The sequence below is a fragment of the Tenrec ecaudatus genome, chromosome 15, assembly GCF_050624435.1.
Source record: "Tenrec ecaudatus isolate mTenEca1 chromosome 15, mTenEca1.hap1, whole genome shotgun sequence".
Taxonomy (NCBI): Eukaryota; Metazoa; Chordata; class Mammalia; order Afrosoricida; family Tenrecidae; genus Tenrec; species Tenrec ecaudatus.
The window spans coordinates 22,199,493-22,217,798 of NC_134544.1; the positions used below are offsets into that span (position 1 = coordinate 22,199,493).

Here is an 18,306-nt window from a genome sequence, read left to right on the forward strand (position 1 = left end):
CATTGTAACTTCTAATTATAGCACACAATTACCATGGTTTGTTTTCACTTTGTTTTGCTTTTTAAAGCAATAATATTGCACCGCTGACTCACTTTCAGCTTCTGATAAGTTCCAGTAATTGGAAATCAAGTTATATCAGTCGTAACTATTTTCCCTTTCCTAAATCAGCTCGGTGATAAAATGCAGCCTGATTACGCCTCAATAGGGAAGGATGAGCTCATGAACAGTAAACTTTTCATAACCTCTTCCCACTATTTAGAGGCGATGAAGAACATCCAGTGATTCGTTAACCTGTCGCTTCTCTATTTGAAGTCATTCATTCCATTCAGTAATTCAAAGCTGCTGTCAAAAAGGAAGTGCTTAAATATTTTTTTTAACTTTTAAGAACATCTTATGTACTATAATTCATGCCGTTTCAAATGAACCATGTGCGCCTGTATCACAGGCTGTGTAGAAAATGTTGAGGACGGATTCTGGCTTCCAGGGGGGTTTTCAGTGAAAGCTCTGGTTTTTATTCATTCTGATTGAGCCATTCACTCTTCAGTCTATTGATACAGCGACAAAGTAGAGATATCAAAAGTTTAATGAGGCTTGAGTCTTATTGGATGAAGTTATCCTAAAGAATAAAGCGGTTATAAATAACTCAATGCTCACTCCCCAAAAAACAAACCAAACTCACTGCCATTGACTCAGTGACTCGGTAGGGCAGATTAGAACCGCCCCTGTGGGTTTCTGAGGCTGTCCATCTTGTGGGGGCAGACAGCCTCATCTCTCTCCCGCAGAACTGCTGGTCACCTCCAACCGATGACATGCTCTTCGCAGCCCACTACACTTCACCCACGATACCGCCAGGCTCCTCGTGAGCATCTCAAGACGGCCCGTGGCGGGGAAAGCACAGAGGGTAGGTGTCGATGGTTAAGGAAGCTTGATGTGGAAACACTGTCAGGTGGGGTGAGACCTGGGTAAGTGGGAAGGAGTAAGATCACGACATCTGCTAACCCTTTCATCTTGAGTTTAATGTTTTTTTCCAAACCCTCTCTCCTCTCTCCCTTCCGACTCAGTGACACTATGTACAACAAACCAAGTAGTGATCAGGTGGGAATATAAAGTTTCTAGTCACCTTGAAAGGAGCCCTGGTGGTATAGTGGTTACAGGCTGGGCTGCCATCAAGATGGTGGGCGGTTTGAAACCACATGCAGCTCCGTGGGAGAAAGACTGGGCTTTCTACTGCCATCAGCAGTTAGTCTCAGAAACCCGTGGGAGGTGGCTGAGTCAGCACTGACTCCATGGCAGTGAATTTGGCTTGTTTGGGTTGTTTGTAGTCACGCTTGTACAATTAAACACAATCTGTCACTTCAAAAGTATTATTCAAGCTTGTCTCTCCCCTTTGTGCCTCTTTCTGCCTTTCCCTCCAGTCTATCCCACGCTTCCTCTTGTCCTCCCTGACTTGAAACAGGAAAGGTTCTGAGCAGATAGATGATAGGCAGGTGGTGGCTACTCTTCCAAACTTGCTTTAATTGCATATGAACAAGATCTGGAGGATGAGAGGTAACCAGGAAGATTCCCTTGAACTTCCCCTCACGGCTCACAATGCCACCCTCCATCAGTCTACATACTCAAGAGCTGACCCTATGCACTGGCACAGGCTCAAACACCCTTCCTCCATATATGCGGAGGACAACCTGGCACAATGCAAGGTCATTAGCGATACAAGATTGGGGCCAGCGTCGTACCTTCAGTCAAGAAAATATCTGGCTTTCTAGAATGGTGAGATGCTGTTCCCTCCTCAGAACAAAGCAAGCAAACCACATATACGTCGATGTGGGAAGGATGAGAATTTCTCCACCTATTCCAGGCCAGCCTCAAGAGATGTAACTGGAGAGTGCAGAGCTCAGGGCCCAATCAAGGCGTAGTCCAATCAAGCAGTAAGCCCATCAAGCCTGCTCTTGATCTTGTTACAACCAAAGTGCACAATGTCCTCCAGCAGAAAGTTTTTATCCAGCCCTTACGGATTGTTTCTATAAATTGTCCGTAAAGATGCAGGCAGCTGAATGGCAACAAGCCACGTAAGCAGCTGAAATGCTGAACCAAATTGGTACACATCTGTTTATAGGAACTGTAAGCCCTCTGAGCCAGGCACTGGGCTCAACTCACATAGCCCTTACGGCCGTGTGAAGTAGCTATTGTGAGTCGGCTCAGTGTCCAGTCCCAAGGTATGCCAACTGTTAAGAGATAAAAATAACTTGTTTCCATTCTACATCATCCTAAAAATTCTGAGTCAGAATGTGTCAGTCTTTCCGGCACAGGAACTACAGGACTGTGGGAAATATTGCTACATTTTGTTCATTTTTAATACTGATTGGTTTTGACATAATAATCTGTTTTTCAATCCAATTTTTCATGCTTCCCCCAGATTCCTCTAAAACAATTAATACTAAAATCGTTTCAAAGGGTGCTGGTTGACATCTGTCAGGGGCATAAGCATGTTCTTGTCAGCAGCCATCAGTGCTTCTGGGCCCCTTCTCTGAAGGGACGTTTGCGTTCATTTGTGTCTGCTTCTTGTGTTCTTATCCAGAACCCAGGTAAACGGTTTAATCAATCCAAGAATTCCTATTGCTGAAATCTAAGACAAGTCTTCTAAAAGTTATATAAATTCTGAGAAATTATTTTACTAAAATAATAGAAATGATAGTATAAGTAGCTCTATGCTGTGGGAAGCTGAGGACTGGGAAGAGTGCATGCGGCCAAACTCTTTATTTTCTCAATTAAGAAGCCTGGGAGGCCAGAATTCTGGGTGGAGGGAGGCCTCCACATTTGTGAATTGGAGATGAGTCCGTCTCATTCTCACTAAAAACCACCCCTACAAGTTCCTCCCATAGTGTTTGTTACCTGAATGTCACCTTTTACAAGATCATGGCTGATCACTATACGGAGGCTTTTAGCTATAGTGCAGCCACGTTCCTTTTGTTCTCCCTGCCTGCCCCCAATGGTAGTGTTAGGTTTCTTTCCCAGCGAGTTCGGGGCCTTCTAGGGTTAAGAGACTGCCTATCTTGCTATGTATGTAATTAAGGAAGTCTACATGTGCTGAGAATATACAAGCCTGTTAAAGAATGTATTAGCTTTCCCAGACCTGGTTCCTGTGACCATGGAGGTGAGTGGCCCAAAACGTTTGTCTGCCTCTTAATTTCTTCCCTTCAATTATACAACCGCCCCTCAGGACCCATCCAGATGTGGGCTGGATCCCATACTGTACCTCTGAACAAAAATTAAATTGGCCTGCCTACTAGCTTTATTATCTTTTTTTTAATTACTATGTGACAATGTTATTGCTATGGTCAGCTTTTAAGAAATGGCTACAGGAAAGAATGGAAACGGTTTTAGTGTCTGGATAAAGAAAAAAAAGTTCTACTTGACTACAAATACCAATCAATCCAGCCAATCCCGTAGCCATCCAGTAGCCATCCAGACCTATAGTAATCCAATGGGGCATAGCACCAAGTGCTCGAGAGGGTTTGCAAGGCTGGAAATCTTCATGGAGGCAGTCTGCCTCATCTTTCTCCAGCAGAGCAGCGGTTCGAACCACTACCCTTTAGTTCGCAATGCAATTCATAACCATGTGACCAGAGCTCCTTAAAATCAAAATTATAAATAATATTCACTTAGAAAACATGAAAAATGTTGGTCCTTTCCCCTTTGCCTACAACATAAAATACTTTTAACTGGACATACCGAATATCTGATGGGTCCCTGTTAGGCTTTATGTGCCCCCTTTCCAAAATGTGTAAACTCTAACCTCCAGGAACGATCGATGGATGTGATCCTGTTTGTAAATAGAATCTTCTCTTAGTATGGTCTTGTGGAGTGGTTGTGTGCTCATAAAGGAAGGAGGGCCCCATGAAGGAGGATGAGATGCAGAGGCAGACAGGAAGGAGGACGAGGGCATGTGAAGCCAGGGAGGAGTTATGCTGCCAGCCAAGAAACCCCTGGGAGTTGGACATTCAGCCCCCGGAACAGACAATTTTTCGTTGTCGCCCATGTTTAGTTAGGTCGCCCTAGGAAAGTATATAGTCCTAAGTTCCTCTCAGACTCACTTATTCAGAGGCTACGTTTATAGAGCACTTGAGATGTAGTTTAGTTCATAGTATGGCTCTTCTAGCCCTTTCTAACGTAAACTCTAGTCTGTACACTTGGGATTGTCATCCCATTTTGGAGGCACTTGTCTGCTATACTGCCCACAGAGGACGAGGGTGGGAAATATTTTGAGTCTCCACATACTAAAGCATGTAAGCTTCCACCCTGTTTCCTTAGGGGTATGGTCTGCAGAAGGCAAAATCCATACCTCCAAAGCCATTTCTTTTTGGTGATCTCCCCGTCCTAAGGACACACAGAAGCCAGACCTGCGTTGACTTCTAGACACTTTCTCTTCTCGTTCTGGATTCTTGGGACTTAAGTTGAAGACTATTGCCCAAGTTAATTTCACCAACTTCTGCAGTATTTTAGCTGAGCAGTATCTGAATTTTAGGTTTGGGACTTAGCAATACCCACCTCATAGGCATTTACCTTACTGTTTTGTGGGTTGTATGTGACCGCTGAATGATCAGCTCTAGCAAAGCAGCAGAGTGTTCGCTGCCTTGGTCGGATGACTGGAGGTATGCCTGACTTCAGCCGCATCAGCACAGGCCTCGTGAAGATGATGCCAATACTGGCCATTTTCCTTCCTCTTTGTGTAAATGGAAGTGGTCAGATGTGGCACCATGTCATTTCTTTTATACAACTGGTGTCTGGAGTGGGCTTCATCGCAATGGCTCCAAACACATAGGAAACATGGGTCTTTTGCAAGAGGAATCGTGAAGGACATGAAAAGTTATGTGATTACTGAAGCAGTGTGAGATGCGCTGCAGCTGAGGAGAAAAGCCACTTCTGGAGTGGTCTGGGTTAAGTCAAGCAAGATGACTAAGAAAGGGGGGTCAGAATCTACACTATCTACCCTGCCAGAGGCACAGCCCAGTGACGGAGAACATTAAATATGAGCATTTTTAAAAGGCTGAAGGGTTAGGCAGTTCTCTGACCACACTATGGCTATTGAACGTTTCTCCTACCTGGAATTGTACAAGAGGTCAGTTGTGTGATGGAGAACAATATGGTTACCACGATTACAGAGAGCTTTTAAGCCATAATTACCTTATACTTGACTGGATATGGGAAACAAAGTGAAGGAATTTCCCAGAAGAACTAGGTTTTATTTGATGGCAGAGTTTGGGGCTTAAGTGGAAATCTGAGCCCCCACCAGCTGACACCAGAAGACATTTGAAGGGAAAACCTACAAATGGGCAGTGAGTAGGGGTGGGCAGATTGCTTGGCTTTTTAAATTTTGAGCAAGCGGTTTGCCATTGGAAGCATTTATGAAAAACAAGTGTGTGTCCATCGGAGAGAACTCCCGCCTAGACCTTCAAAATAAAGGCAGCCTGGTATGGCTCCTTGTGGAGTAGAAGTGGGCGAGAAGCAGCAATGAAGAGACAGACTGTGTTTGGACATGTCTGACTGGCAACCACTCACCTGGGCTAGAGGCCAGAATTAGGAAGAGAGGAAGAGCTGGCTCAGGACACTATCTGTACTCCTACACCTATGGGCACTGACCTAATTCCTGAGTACTACAGCTCAGTGGGAGAAAGGGCCCAGCTGGTCTGAAGTGCAGGCAGGGGTGTGTGGACTCCCAAACTTGCAACTGGTACCTACCTAACTGACCAAGCTTGGAAGGCTACGGCTAAAATGATTAGAATCTAACCACTTGAAAAAGGGCACTTGCCACTGTGAGCTAGTGTAAACTGCTGAAATTTCTTGGCTTTCTCTGGACAAGTCTTTTTGGATGACTATCCCCAAAGTTCCCATAGCAATAGAACCTTCGGATCAAAGAAATATGTCTATCTCTTCAGAGTTGATAGGGATGGGCAATTTAGAAACTGGAAATCTAAAATGGGGAAAGATAAAGGCAGGGATCATCTGTCTTACAAGATTTCTTAAGTGTGCTTACAGTAAAATTATTAAAAAGGGGGAATGAATCCTTCATGTGTGAAAATGACAACTGGTAAAAGAGCCAAGAAGCAGCCCAGACTGCAGTGAATTATTTTAATACAACTTTTCCGGCCACAGTCTTTGTAATTTCTACCAAATGACTTTTTCCTTTTTGTAAGAAGGTGGGAGAGATTATGATTCAACTAAACTCCAGCCTCGGGGCAAGAACTCTCCCTAGTTTGCCCTTTGGACAAAATGCCATGTAGAGTCCTCTATACCTTAAATTTTTCATCATAGTTTGAAACTTTTAAATTTAAGTTTTCCTTTTAAAGTTACTCTTGGATTCCCGTCTCTAGATTAGACCATTGTGATATGATTTCCATCAGATCAGGCAAGACAATATAAAATCAGCCACCAGTTTACTTCTAAATTTATAAAACAGATTGTGCACCTCATGAAATGCAAAACATTTAAAAAATCTTAGTTTTGAAGGTTCAAGAAGTCAGAAAACTTAAGAGTTAAATCATCTAAAACACCTTTAAATTTGTGGATCGTATTTTATGAACAGAAGCAACAATGGCAGCAACACCAAATAACTCTCCAAATAGGTTTAATTTACCTCGTTTTAAAAAAACTTGCAGAACAGCATATAAAGGGTTCAATGTTAGGCTTTTGTTTATTCTCTTTGTCCAAAAAAGGAAAATGAACTTATTTACAGATAGATATAAAACCATGTAGTCTTTTTGATCTTGACCTTACATTATACAAAAACAAGGTATAGAATTATCAAGCAACACTACTCTTAGCTATGCATCAAGGAAAGAAAACCAACCAGAAATTGTTATTTCATATTTTTGAGATAAAACTTATTCCCCTCAGGATACAGTGTGGTGTATGAGGCAGTAGCTACAAAATAAAACAAGAAATACAAAATAAAGCTAGAGAATAATGGAAGAAAAGGGGAAAGCCTTTATCTAACACAGTGTTACAATACTTAGAAAAGGAAATGTAAGACTTTCACAGAGTTTTAGAGAAATGGCTGAGTAAGCTTTAGATATGTAAAAAAATAAGTATATCAAACATAAAAAATAAAATACACGAAGGTGAGAAAACAGATAATTTTGGAAAACGAGTACACGCAGAATAGTGGTATATAGCAGTATCCTACAAAGACCAGTCAATATAACTTCAGTGTAAAAAATTCCGAGAAGGGGTGAATGTTTGAGGTCAAAATAGGCATTAGGAAGCAAATAGACAAGTCTTGATTTAGGGGTGGGATGCAAAGAAGATATTGCGCTTGTGAAGCCGAAGGGTTTGGACTAGGGTTATGTCGATGCAGGAACTGGGAAGGTGAAATATGCTAAGTTTTGGGGTTGTTTTCCCTTCATCCAAGTAAAGAATGTGTTAGTTACAGGTGAGATATTATAAAAAGAGGGAGGGAAAATAAGGCAGCAGCAGCAGGGGGGTGTGGGAAAAGAATAAATTCAGATATTAAAGGAAAAATATCTACCATGATAACCTACTAAACAATGTGTCCAGGTTTAGGCCTAGGCTTACCCAAGTTTTTGTCTGCCAGCATTGCAACCTAAAACAGCACATGATCACACGTGAAACATCCAGTCTGTACAAGAATCAGAGGGATACACCGTTTTTCACATTTAAAGGAACTTCAGTTAGTCAGAAATTGATAACCAACGTTAGTGACTTTTTGCTTCTTTTATCTCCTTTTCATGCCGCTGGCCTTTGGCAAGTTTACTTCTTGACAGCACTTCCACTAAGCGGATGTTGAGATACAGAGAGGAAGATGACACAAAAATGAAACAATATTTAAACCCAGATGTATGATCTCATGAATTTAGGACACAGGAAAAAGAAATTTCTCGTGATTTATCTTCAAGCAATAGCTTGGTATATCTATGTATTTTTAATACATTATCATAAAGCATTACATGTGAAATAACACGAAACACCCCCCCCCCCCATTTATGTTCACAGGAAATAGCAAAAACAAGCTAAACAATTTAGTCAGAATTCTCTGTGATGCTAAAATGAACTGTCACAGGAAAGCACTGAGGGCAGAGTTCTGAATAATAGTAAAGATGATCCATCAGGGTCTTGAGGCTTCATGTGATCACTGCCATATTTATCCCTTGATCTCAGTTTCTAGAATTTGGCTTTTCTGTTACATTTTTTCATACTCAATAAAATTTTGAAATATCTTTTAAAATCTTCTTTTTTCTACTTACATTAATGAATAAACCTAAAAAAGTGAAAGCAAAGGGTTGATAAATTTGGTTCACAATGCAAGTTTTAAAATCTAGTTTCACTGTCTACTTTAGTTGATATAACTTGACAGCCTATATTTTTGTTCCCCTTTCTCCCTCGAAAACCTCAAACAATTCTGAAATATAATTAAATATCGAGAATTTTTTGAGTACTTGTAATTTAGATATTTTATTCTTTTAGTTGACTCTCCCCTCCACTCTATATATTTCTTTTATGGAATTTAGAATTAGTCCTGAGGCCGAAATCTTTAGGGAAGCAGATGGCTTGCATTTTTCTCCTGCGGGGAAGCTGATAGATTGGAACCACCAACATTGGGCTAGGAGCTGAGCCTTTTTCACCACTGCACCGCTGTTGCTAGTAGAGGTGACCAAACTATACTTAATATACAATTGAGTGTTTATCCCAGATGTCTTTATCCTCTGTGCTTTGTTTAGAATTTGCCTAATGGCTGATTTTGCTTGCCAGGAACATAATCCAGATCCACCCAAAACTAACTACTTAAAACCTTCATTATAACATCTAGCCATTCTTTAAGCATCAAAGTAATCCCATTATTTAATTACTCAAACCATTTGCTGTGAAGCAAAAGACCATAGCCAGAAAATAGAACGTGGCAGAAAGAACCCACAGAGCAAACAAAACAAGCCCACTTGAGTAAATGCCTTTCAAATTGAGCAAGGAGCAAGATGGTGACACTGAATGACTAGACAATGAAAAAAAGTAAGAGAGAGGCTAACGCTACACAGCCTTTGACACGTCAGCACTGTAACATGGGCACTAAATAGTGTCTTGGCAATACAGGCAAAATTGACTTAGCAAAAATGCTGACAGTAGACTAAAAACTTAAGTTTATATTATTTGTATACATATACAGAAATTACTTCATTTCACTGGACTTTTAAAGCATGCAACATTATTTATGCTTTATGGTTTAATTCTTGGTTTTGCTGATAAAGATACTTCCTGGTTATAAGAAATTCACTGGTAGAAAATTGCAAAACTAAACAGCACTGTTCAATTCCATCTAGAGACTAACTTTGAACAAGATTGTTTGCTTTAAAGAAAGTCCAGCTCCCACAAAATGTGAGAGGGCTTAAAAAAATCCCTGGGAAAATTCTATTATCTTTTAATTCCAGGTTTCCATGAAAGTTTTTGAGTCTCCTCCTAGCTTTAAAACAGCAATTTTCTTTCTGATCTTTCATATCCATTTCTTTAAGCTTACTTATAAAATTTCATAAAGGAATTAACTACAACCTCATAGTTTTTATACATCTGTGCTAATGCAAAATGAAAGTCTGGTAAATATAATCTCAAAATACTAAATCCCCAAATATCCCAAAATGCTTTATATACTATCAAACAATGCCAAAATTATTTTATACATAATCAAAGCATTAATTGAATGAGGCTCTCTTAAAACCCCCAACCTAAGGATTATTCTCATTAGCATTATACCACCTATTATTACATGGATGTCATTTGTAAATACAACATATCTTAAATATTTGATTCATGAAAACCTAAAAGTATAGACATCTATATGGATAAGATACATTGTAACAATTTTGATATCCCTTTAAGCTCTTTAAATGCAGATACTACCTGTACCAAAAAGTCTATTTAACTTAATAGACTTTGGAGAGAAAACCTGGACGTTTCTCAATAATCCAGAATCAGATAATAAAAAGACGACAAGGTTGCAGAAGGTTAAGTCCATGAAACCTTCCGGAACAGAAATCTTTCATCTCGGAATAGTAGACATGTGAGGGCCTGATGTCCAAACTCAAGCTGTCTGATCTCTGTGGGTTCAGTTTAGATCCTCGTTATTTTGGCACAAAATGAGTATGGGTCACAAAACCTATAAACGTTCTCAAGCATGTTTTCCAGAAATTCGTAATACTTGAACCAGCCACAGCATAGCATATGGCTTCTACTTACTCTGTCACTGTAAGAAATAGGAAAAAACAAACCTTGTTCTTTGGTAGTGACTATTTATTGGTTAGGCACTTTTAGTCTCCTCTTCATATTTTCGGTGACTGTCTCCCACTGGTATCATCCACAAGGTCTCTCAGGCGAGATAGGTGGTGCAATGCCCTTCATTAAAAAGCGCAAAACACATTATAAACCAATATTTAAGCCTAGATGTGCCAACACAGACAGCAGGAATGGGTCTATATTTTGTTTCATTTCAAATTAGTAGAAGAAATTAATTTACAGAATACCATAAACAAAGTTTTCAGAGTTTTTCCTAATAAAAACTTGAGAACTGAAAAAGACTTGAGGGTTAAAAGAATTTAAACTTCTGTAAATGCTAGTGTTAAAAACATTCAAAGAATTTTGAAGTTAATTTGTCAAATAGCCACTAAGAAACAACAAAAAATAAGTATAATCAGCATAACACTTTACAAACTATTTCTTTATAATTCTTCATAACAGCTTTTGAAAAGATGCTTTTCTCTTTGGCCTTATTAAGAAATAATATGCACACTTACATTCAAAATAGCCAAAATTTAAAAGAACTAGCACCTTTGAATCAATTTCAATTCTCAGGAAATCTCATTTTGAGGAGGAGGAGGTATGGGTGAAACTCATAATTTATTATAGTAAGAACGTTGATTTTCTGTAAATGAAAGCCAAGATAATAAAGTCTCAAGTGAAGAAAAATCATTCATTCCTCAAATAAGCCAAGAAGAGAGAAGCCTATACATTTCTAGGCTTTCTCTAAAAATATTCTTCCCGTTTTTCCTCTCTCCTATCCTTCAGATCCTTGAGGACCACTTAGAAAATGTCAAACATATTTCAGATATCTGATAAATATGAAAGATACTGAGAATATAGCAATTATGACATGCTCTAATCTCCAGTATGAGTCATTCCCATTTCTACGGTAAATTGAGAAAAAGTGACTACAATACTCCATTCTGCAGTCTCTAATACTTAATACACTATATATTCAATAAATATATCTTCAAAATATAGTGAATAAATGTACATAATATGATCATTTTCTATTTCAACCAGGATAAACAGATGGAATAAAACAGTAGCATTAATTGCTAATATCTGAATCTCATGTACTTGTTGGACACTTTTACATTATACTAAAATGTAATAGGAGAAAAATCTGGACCCCACTTTTTTGGGTAACTTTAATTACCGAGATTCTCACCTTCATTAAATAAAAGACAGTAACTCATCTATCATTATTATGCAATCAGAGGTATAAATAAATAAATATATAACGATCACTTCTACACCCTACAGTAAAAGTTTTCTACCTAATGAATTCTTTTCTTGAAGACATATGATTATGAAAAATAAGATAATCATTAGATATAATTGGGACTTACCAAGAGAAAGTAAAAGTCTTATCTTATTGCTTATAACTCCCAGAAGAGGTTATAAACCTGAGAGCTGCAGATCCCTGGGATTTACTAGAGGGTCTATGAAAATGGATGGAAAAAACAAAGGCTATCGGTAAGTAACCATTTCCTTCACTTACCAATGGTAACAACAGACCAACACCAGTGGCCTTGCCTTAGAAATTACAGCATTTTCCTATCAGTGTTGGAGACCTCTTGAAATGTCTTGTATACACACCAACTACTTTAAAATTACAATAATTAAACCAATTGCTACAGCACGTGTGCTCCAAATCCTCCTGTCTAGTCCAAAGGTTCATGTGGCTTAAGCGACCAACTATCAGTCATCTCTAAGATTAGTTGCTCATCCACTCAAATAATGAAGGTTCACTGGTAACTGAGACCTGGGACCTTTCCAATGACCCCTTCCTGTTGATCAACATGCGGAAAGAAGAAAGGAAGACCAATCCACAGCTTAATGATTACTGCTCTATGCAAGCGATACAAAAGACCTCCATAGTCACTCATACACATGTTTTTACCAAATACATTTTAACTTATGTATATTTCAAATTTTTTGTCTTTACTACATCACAAGTTTTTTAAATATTTTCATACTGCAATTCACTATTAGTTTTCTCTTGAATTCTACGTAGTTCATTTTATGCCTTTAAAAATTAGTCTGAGAATACAGAAAACCAATGGTGACATGAATGAGAAAGAAGGGAGAGAAAGAGGAGGGGAGGACAGCAAAGAGGAATGTGCAATATGGTAGGTTTTAGTTCCCCTATCACAACATGTGGGACTGTGAATTACTTGATAAAGTTTTTCTAGCTGTAGTCTTTATAACTCCCACGAAACAACTGGGTGGGACCATGCAAACGGGTACAGTTTCTTTCTTCCAGATAGGTCTACGTAAGAGAAGGTGGGGAATGATACTGATTGATAGGATTATATGATTCAGTTGTGAGTGATATTTAAACAAGGTTATATGTGACAGTAAAGACCTGAACTTAAACATGGGGTTTGGTCAATATTGCAACCTTGCTGGATTTAAAATGAGCCATCTCAGAAGGAGGAAGCGGGAATCTCATTACTGATTAAAAAAAAAAAAAGAGCCAGGAGATCCCTGTACAATGCACCTCCTCAGGAAACAGAATCAAGAAAACAGAAGCTGTGGTCCCAGAAGAGTGGCAGAGGAGCAGCCGCAGCAGAGAGACCGATCACAAGGCATAGTGGTGGGATTCCCTCCCGTGCTCGGAGTAAATAAATGTTGAGTACAGGAGGATTATTTGAGGAAAGGGGTGCCTCCAGGTATTTAATTGGGGAAACTGGATTTGCTGGCCCATGGAGTTTGAGCTGACTGCCTTTGAGCTGAGGCTCACAGCAACGTGGAGTATCCTCTGGGGATTTATCCACAGTGCTAAAGGAGCTTTGTAACACTGACTGAGCAAGGCAGAAACTAGAGAGAATAGTTGAGAAGCTGAGGACCACAGAGGCATGCCTGCAAGGCTGTCTCCTGAGCATTTCTGATTCTAAATTATAGACTATTAACTACCCTATTAAGTCCCACAATTGTTGAGTATGGTCTGTGAGTTGTTTAATCATTGCAATGACGGAATGAAACCAGCAGAAATGGGAGCGCTATCAGAGGGCCAGCGGGTACTAGAATTGGTAAAGGTTGGCGGTAGAGGCATGCCTGGCCCTTGCCTAAGAGGAATCAGCTTTGGGATGATGTGCAGTTTAATTATCCTCCTGCTTGTGATGTCAGAGGAGGTCAGACGCTGCCCTAGTCTTACAGCTGGTTAATTCCTTAAAGTTCACCTCTCTATTGGGCTCAGAATAAAACATCATCTACTTTGAAAAGGAACTATCATAAATTAAGTTCTATTTGAAAAGTGTGTATATAGAGAAATAGAGTACAAAATTGTGGAAGAAAATTATTTGATTTTTTTTTCATTTCAACTGAAAAGTCAGGTTACTGAGAAAAAAACATCAAGTTAAGGATGATGTACAAAAAGGACAATGTACAACACACCTAACTACTGAAATAAACTGATTTATTATGGTTTTGAATCTACTCATGAACATTAACAATACATACAAATCAATCCACCGAAATTCAGTAAGAGACTAACTAAACGTAAGTGGATTAGCTCAATTTTAATTTACTCAAATAGCTTGCCTTTGGTTTCTTCTTAGTACTACTACAGACTATTTGCTTAAACACTGTATGTACATTGGCCTGTATGAGCCTAGAATACAGAAAAGACTAAAAACCAAAACTCACCACCACTCTGTAAAGCTACATAAAATTATGTGTATATTAAAACAAGGAAAAACTTGTGTTTTTATTAAATTTTGCAAATCTAAGAGGTAATTCTGATAATTATACAATCACACACCTTTCCAAAATATATATAAACCAAGATACGCCAAAGCTAGAAACTTGACAAATGATTGATAATTTTGCAGGATTCAATTACTGCTCACCTCTATAGCTTCTAAGCAAAATACTACTCCCCATTCTTTATAGCCCATTTAGGCAGACTACTTGGCTGCTCACAGGTAAAGTACTTTAGGAATATTTGTGTGGACTGTGAATGGGTGTATATACTACCACCAAATAAATTTAGGAAAGCCTCTTGCTTAAAAACTACAATTCCATCTGCTCAAAGAAGGAAATTTTATCGTAGCAAGATTAACAAGTTTTTATTAAGTTTCTAATATATAAATTCACAGGACAAAACTACATACCATATATACTCGTGTATAAGCTGAGTTTTTCAGCACACAAAAAAAAAAAAGTGCTGAAAAACTGGGGTTTGGCTTATACACAGGTCAGTGGTACCCCAACGAGGTGTAACGTATCGCTGCCCCTCCCCCAAGAAAACAAGATGTTTGTTTGCTCACATCTAACCAATCAGAGCCGTCCTATGGCATGTATCTTTGAATAAGCCTTTTAAAGACTGTGTGTGAAGGATGTGGCATGAATGGATATCATCTGGTCAAGCCTGACTAACAAAAGGAGGAAATTTCATGAAGCCTGACATAGAGTTAATAGCAAAGTGGGTTCGAGATGCATGGAAGACATTCCAGAAGACATGGTGCAACGTGCCTTCCAGAAGTGTAGTATTAGTAATGCTATGGATGGCAGTGAAGACTGCGCTTTGTATGAAAATGACAGCAGTGATGGTGATGACGGTGATCTCAGTGAGGACAGCATCTATGATGACCTCACACCAGCTGAAGCTCTGAAATGGGATACGGATGATGATGAGGAATCCAGTTTTGAAGGACTTTAACTCTTTACATTTTACCTTGGTTGCTGATTGAGCTCAGGGAATAGTACTTTTAAGGTATCATTGTTGATACCTTATTATTTTTGTTGAACCTATTTTCCACTTACTGTGCTGGTTTACTAATGTTAAATGACTTGTCCATCTATGCTTTTTAAAATAAATATTTAAATACATTACCCCACTGATGTCTCAATTTTTAGTAATTTTATTTTCATTTGTTTGGATTATTGAAACTCAATAGCTTCTGCATTTTCCACCCTAGGCTTATAGTTGTGTCAATCAGTTTTTCTGGTTTCCCAGGTGCCTCGGCTTATGCTCGGGTCAGCTTATATTCGAGTAGATACGGTAAGTATTATACGGTAGAAAGCAATCACTATTCCAATCGCTATTAAAATAGATATCCCTCTGGATATACTCAACTTGGAGAGTGAAAACAAACAGATTGTCCAAGGAAGTCAACTTAAGAGTTTGGAGTTTCTGAAGATAATGACCAATATCTTGAAATAAACTAGTAATCCAAATGGTTAACAACGCCGACAACTTGCTGTTTGAGGACTAGGGGAGAAGCATGATCACAGAACATCCACGTGCGGGAGGGTCAAAAGAACTCTCCTAGTAGAACTGTAACTTACGGAGAAGCTGAGTGTTTCAAAATAGGAGCCCACATGCCTATCCAGAACACTGTGCTGTCCAGAAAGAATAATTAATTCTGGGGCTGAATGAAGTTTAAATCATTGTCACAGCAGGTAACCTACAAACTGAAAATCATGAGAGCAGGGAGGAAGGCACTAATCAGATTTTCTAAGTCTAAATTTACTGTTACATTACAGATGAACAGTACAATTAAGAATTGTAAAACATAAAAGTTACAATAAGACCATTTCAAATAACCCAACAGAATTAACAGCTAAAAGCCAATCCAACAAAACATGAATCTTACTCTTGGTGGTGGAATTCTTTATGTTGGGAAGACTATCGATTGTTTAGCAACATTCCAGCCAATTCCAACAAATGGTTAAAGAACCTAGGAATCTCTATCACTTTTTAAGGTGATTTGATTATTTATGGTCAGTGCTTATTTTCACAAAGAAAATCTCTTCAAGGGTATAAGGAAATACATTTGGGTCTATGACACAGTTCAATATAAAGGTTTTTAAGAGCAATGGAAAAATAGAGGTCATCTACTTTAAATCTTAAAAGGAAAATGAAGTCTATCCTCAGTGATCAAGTGACTCCCCCCACCTACTGAAAACAGGTAACTCACCACTATCATCAATGAGGAGTGTTAATCCAAGGATTAGCAGCAAAGACTTTAGATGGCTTGGTTTGAATCCCTATGCTACCTCTTGCTAACAATGTGACCTTGGACAATTAATCTCTCCCCTCATCTGCATAATGAAGATAATAACTACTTACCTAATAGGATTATGAAGGTCAAATGACATACTCAAAGCACTTAGAAAATTGGCACTGGGTAAATGCTCGTTAAATGTTACTTATTATCATCATTATTCACTAAATTCTACTAGGAATGGAACACTATATCTAAGTATAATGGAAAGCTACAAAGAAAAGAAAATTATTTTGAGACCAAAGAAGATTATAAATTAGGTAGAGGGAGAAAAAGAAAATCTTACATAAGATCTGGTTTTTTAAACTATGTAAGCAAATGACAAAAGATGTTTAAAATAAAGACATATAATGACAATTTCATGTCTAATGTGGCACTTATTCACCACTGTCTTAGGTAGCAGAACCCTATGAATTTCTGAAAGGGTATACTGTAGACACCTGGCTTGTTTTACTCTACTTCCAGCCATGTGAAATAATGTTGCCACAGTAAAAGTTTAATCTTAGCTCTCTTAAATTCAATTCTTTAATGTTCTGAGAGTACTTATGTTCAGACAACTAAATCCATAAATTAAGACCCTACTCACTCTTCTACCTAGATTATGACTTCGTCGCTTTTAATTTAAAATAAAGTAACTAAAAAAAAAGTAGGTTAACATCCTTAATTACATCTACCTTTATTCTAGGACACTATGTCCATCAAAACCTTTATGGAGTAGGCCAAATGATGATTCCTTTAACATCATCATATTTATTTGCGAGGCTACATGAAAACATGTTTCATGAATGGGCCAGCAGGATCAACACCATTCTCGGGTCGCTGCCGCTACTCAGAAATGAAGACTCTCTCTGGGTCACTCAAGTGCATTATCTCTTCACTGTCTAAGCATGTCTCTTCAGGTTCAAAAACATTTTAATAGAAAACAACACAGATTTAAGATAAAACTGAAATGTATTCTTGTGGTAGTTATATAATTTCTTATCAACTTTAAGATACATAAAAGTATGGGGTCGAGTTAAACCTGTCATCAGATCACACAGCCTGATGGTGCCTCTATGTGGCCATGGCCTTCTCATAAGGAGGCTCCTGGGAACCTCCCCCTTTTCTCTCTGCTTCACCTTCCTGCTGACTGACCCTGATGGCGGAGATGCAGCCACCACCATTGGATCCACAAGACTGCACTCACTGGCCTGTGATATTCCTATATTCTGCATCATTGCTTGTGACTACATGAATCTGAAGAGAGACTTATGGGCTAGTATGGGACGTCTGGATTTGATCTGAACTGGGCTGGGATGTTTGTTTGATACATAATAACTTCTTGTTATAAAGCTTTCTCTTACACACATGTAAGTGTCACTGGGTGTGTTCCTCTAGTCCACCTAGCCTAACACATTCAAAATGAGCTAAATAATCCAGGTACATCAGCCCTTGGAACGGTTCACAAATTCCCCCATGTAACTTTCAAATGGAAAATCAAAGGAATGGCTAGAGTGGCTTTGCATCCGTTCCGCCTGCAGAAATTAGAAAAGAACACTTACTTCTGAAGTGACGCAGTAATAGGAAGCATGCTTTCTTTCAATTGCAATTTAGAAAATTCATCTTCTGAAATCTATTTTTAAAAATACCAACAATAAAAAATGTTGAAATTTTATCATCATAAACTTAAATGTTATCAAAATGAGATGAAAAATTATTCTCTGCACTTCCAAAGAAGTAATCACAGGAATTCAGTAGCACATTAAAAAGTAGTTTTAAAAATACAAGTACTACTTAAACTCAACTTTCGGTTGTCCTAATATACTTATTAAAAATCAAATCTTGGCTTGGAAAATTGAGACTTTACAGAACAAACGTAAGCCTCAGTGAGATTTGAAAGAGGAGCGAGGAGAGCACAAGGATGACTAAACACTTCCCGACGTCCATGCCTGGGGAGAACTCACCAACTGGCAGAACCAGCTTTCTCGGAACTCTGGAAAACAACCAAAGGTTA

The 18,306-nt window shown here is 38.6% G+C and overlaps 1 protein-coding gene across 5 annotated transcripts in view; it reads right to left on the reverse strand.

The window, feature by feature from the left end:
- Positions 1-6,674: 6,674 nt before the first annotated feature.
- Positions 6,675-18,306, reverse strand: part of C15H18orf54 (chromosome 15 C18orf54 homolog) — a 28,883-nt gene continuing 17,251 nt past the window's right edge. For 4 of the 5 annotated variants that reach the window (XM_075532608.1, XM_075532605.1, XM_075532604.1 and 1 more), the window contains 3 exons: positions 17,855-17,925; positions 10,269-10,392; positions 6,675-8,272 (listed from right to left, as the gene is read on the reverse strand). In XM_075532608.1, coding sequence (XP_075388723.1) covers positions 10,320-10,392; positions 17,855-17,925 — 144 coding nt within the window. In that variant the 3' untranslated portion in view covers positions 6,675-8,272; positions 10,269-10,319. The remainder of the gene's footprint in view (positions 8,273-10,268; positions 10,393-17,854; positions 17,926-18,306) is intronic. The other variant, XM_075532607.1, reaches the window with a different exon arrangement.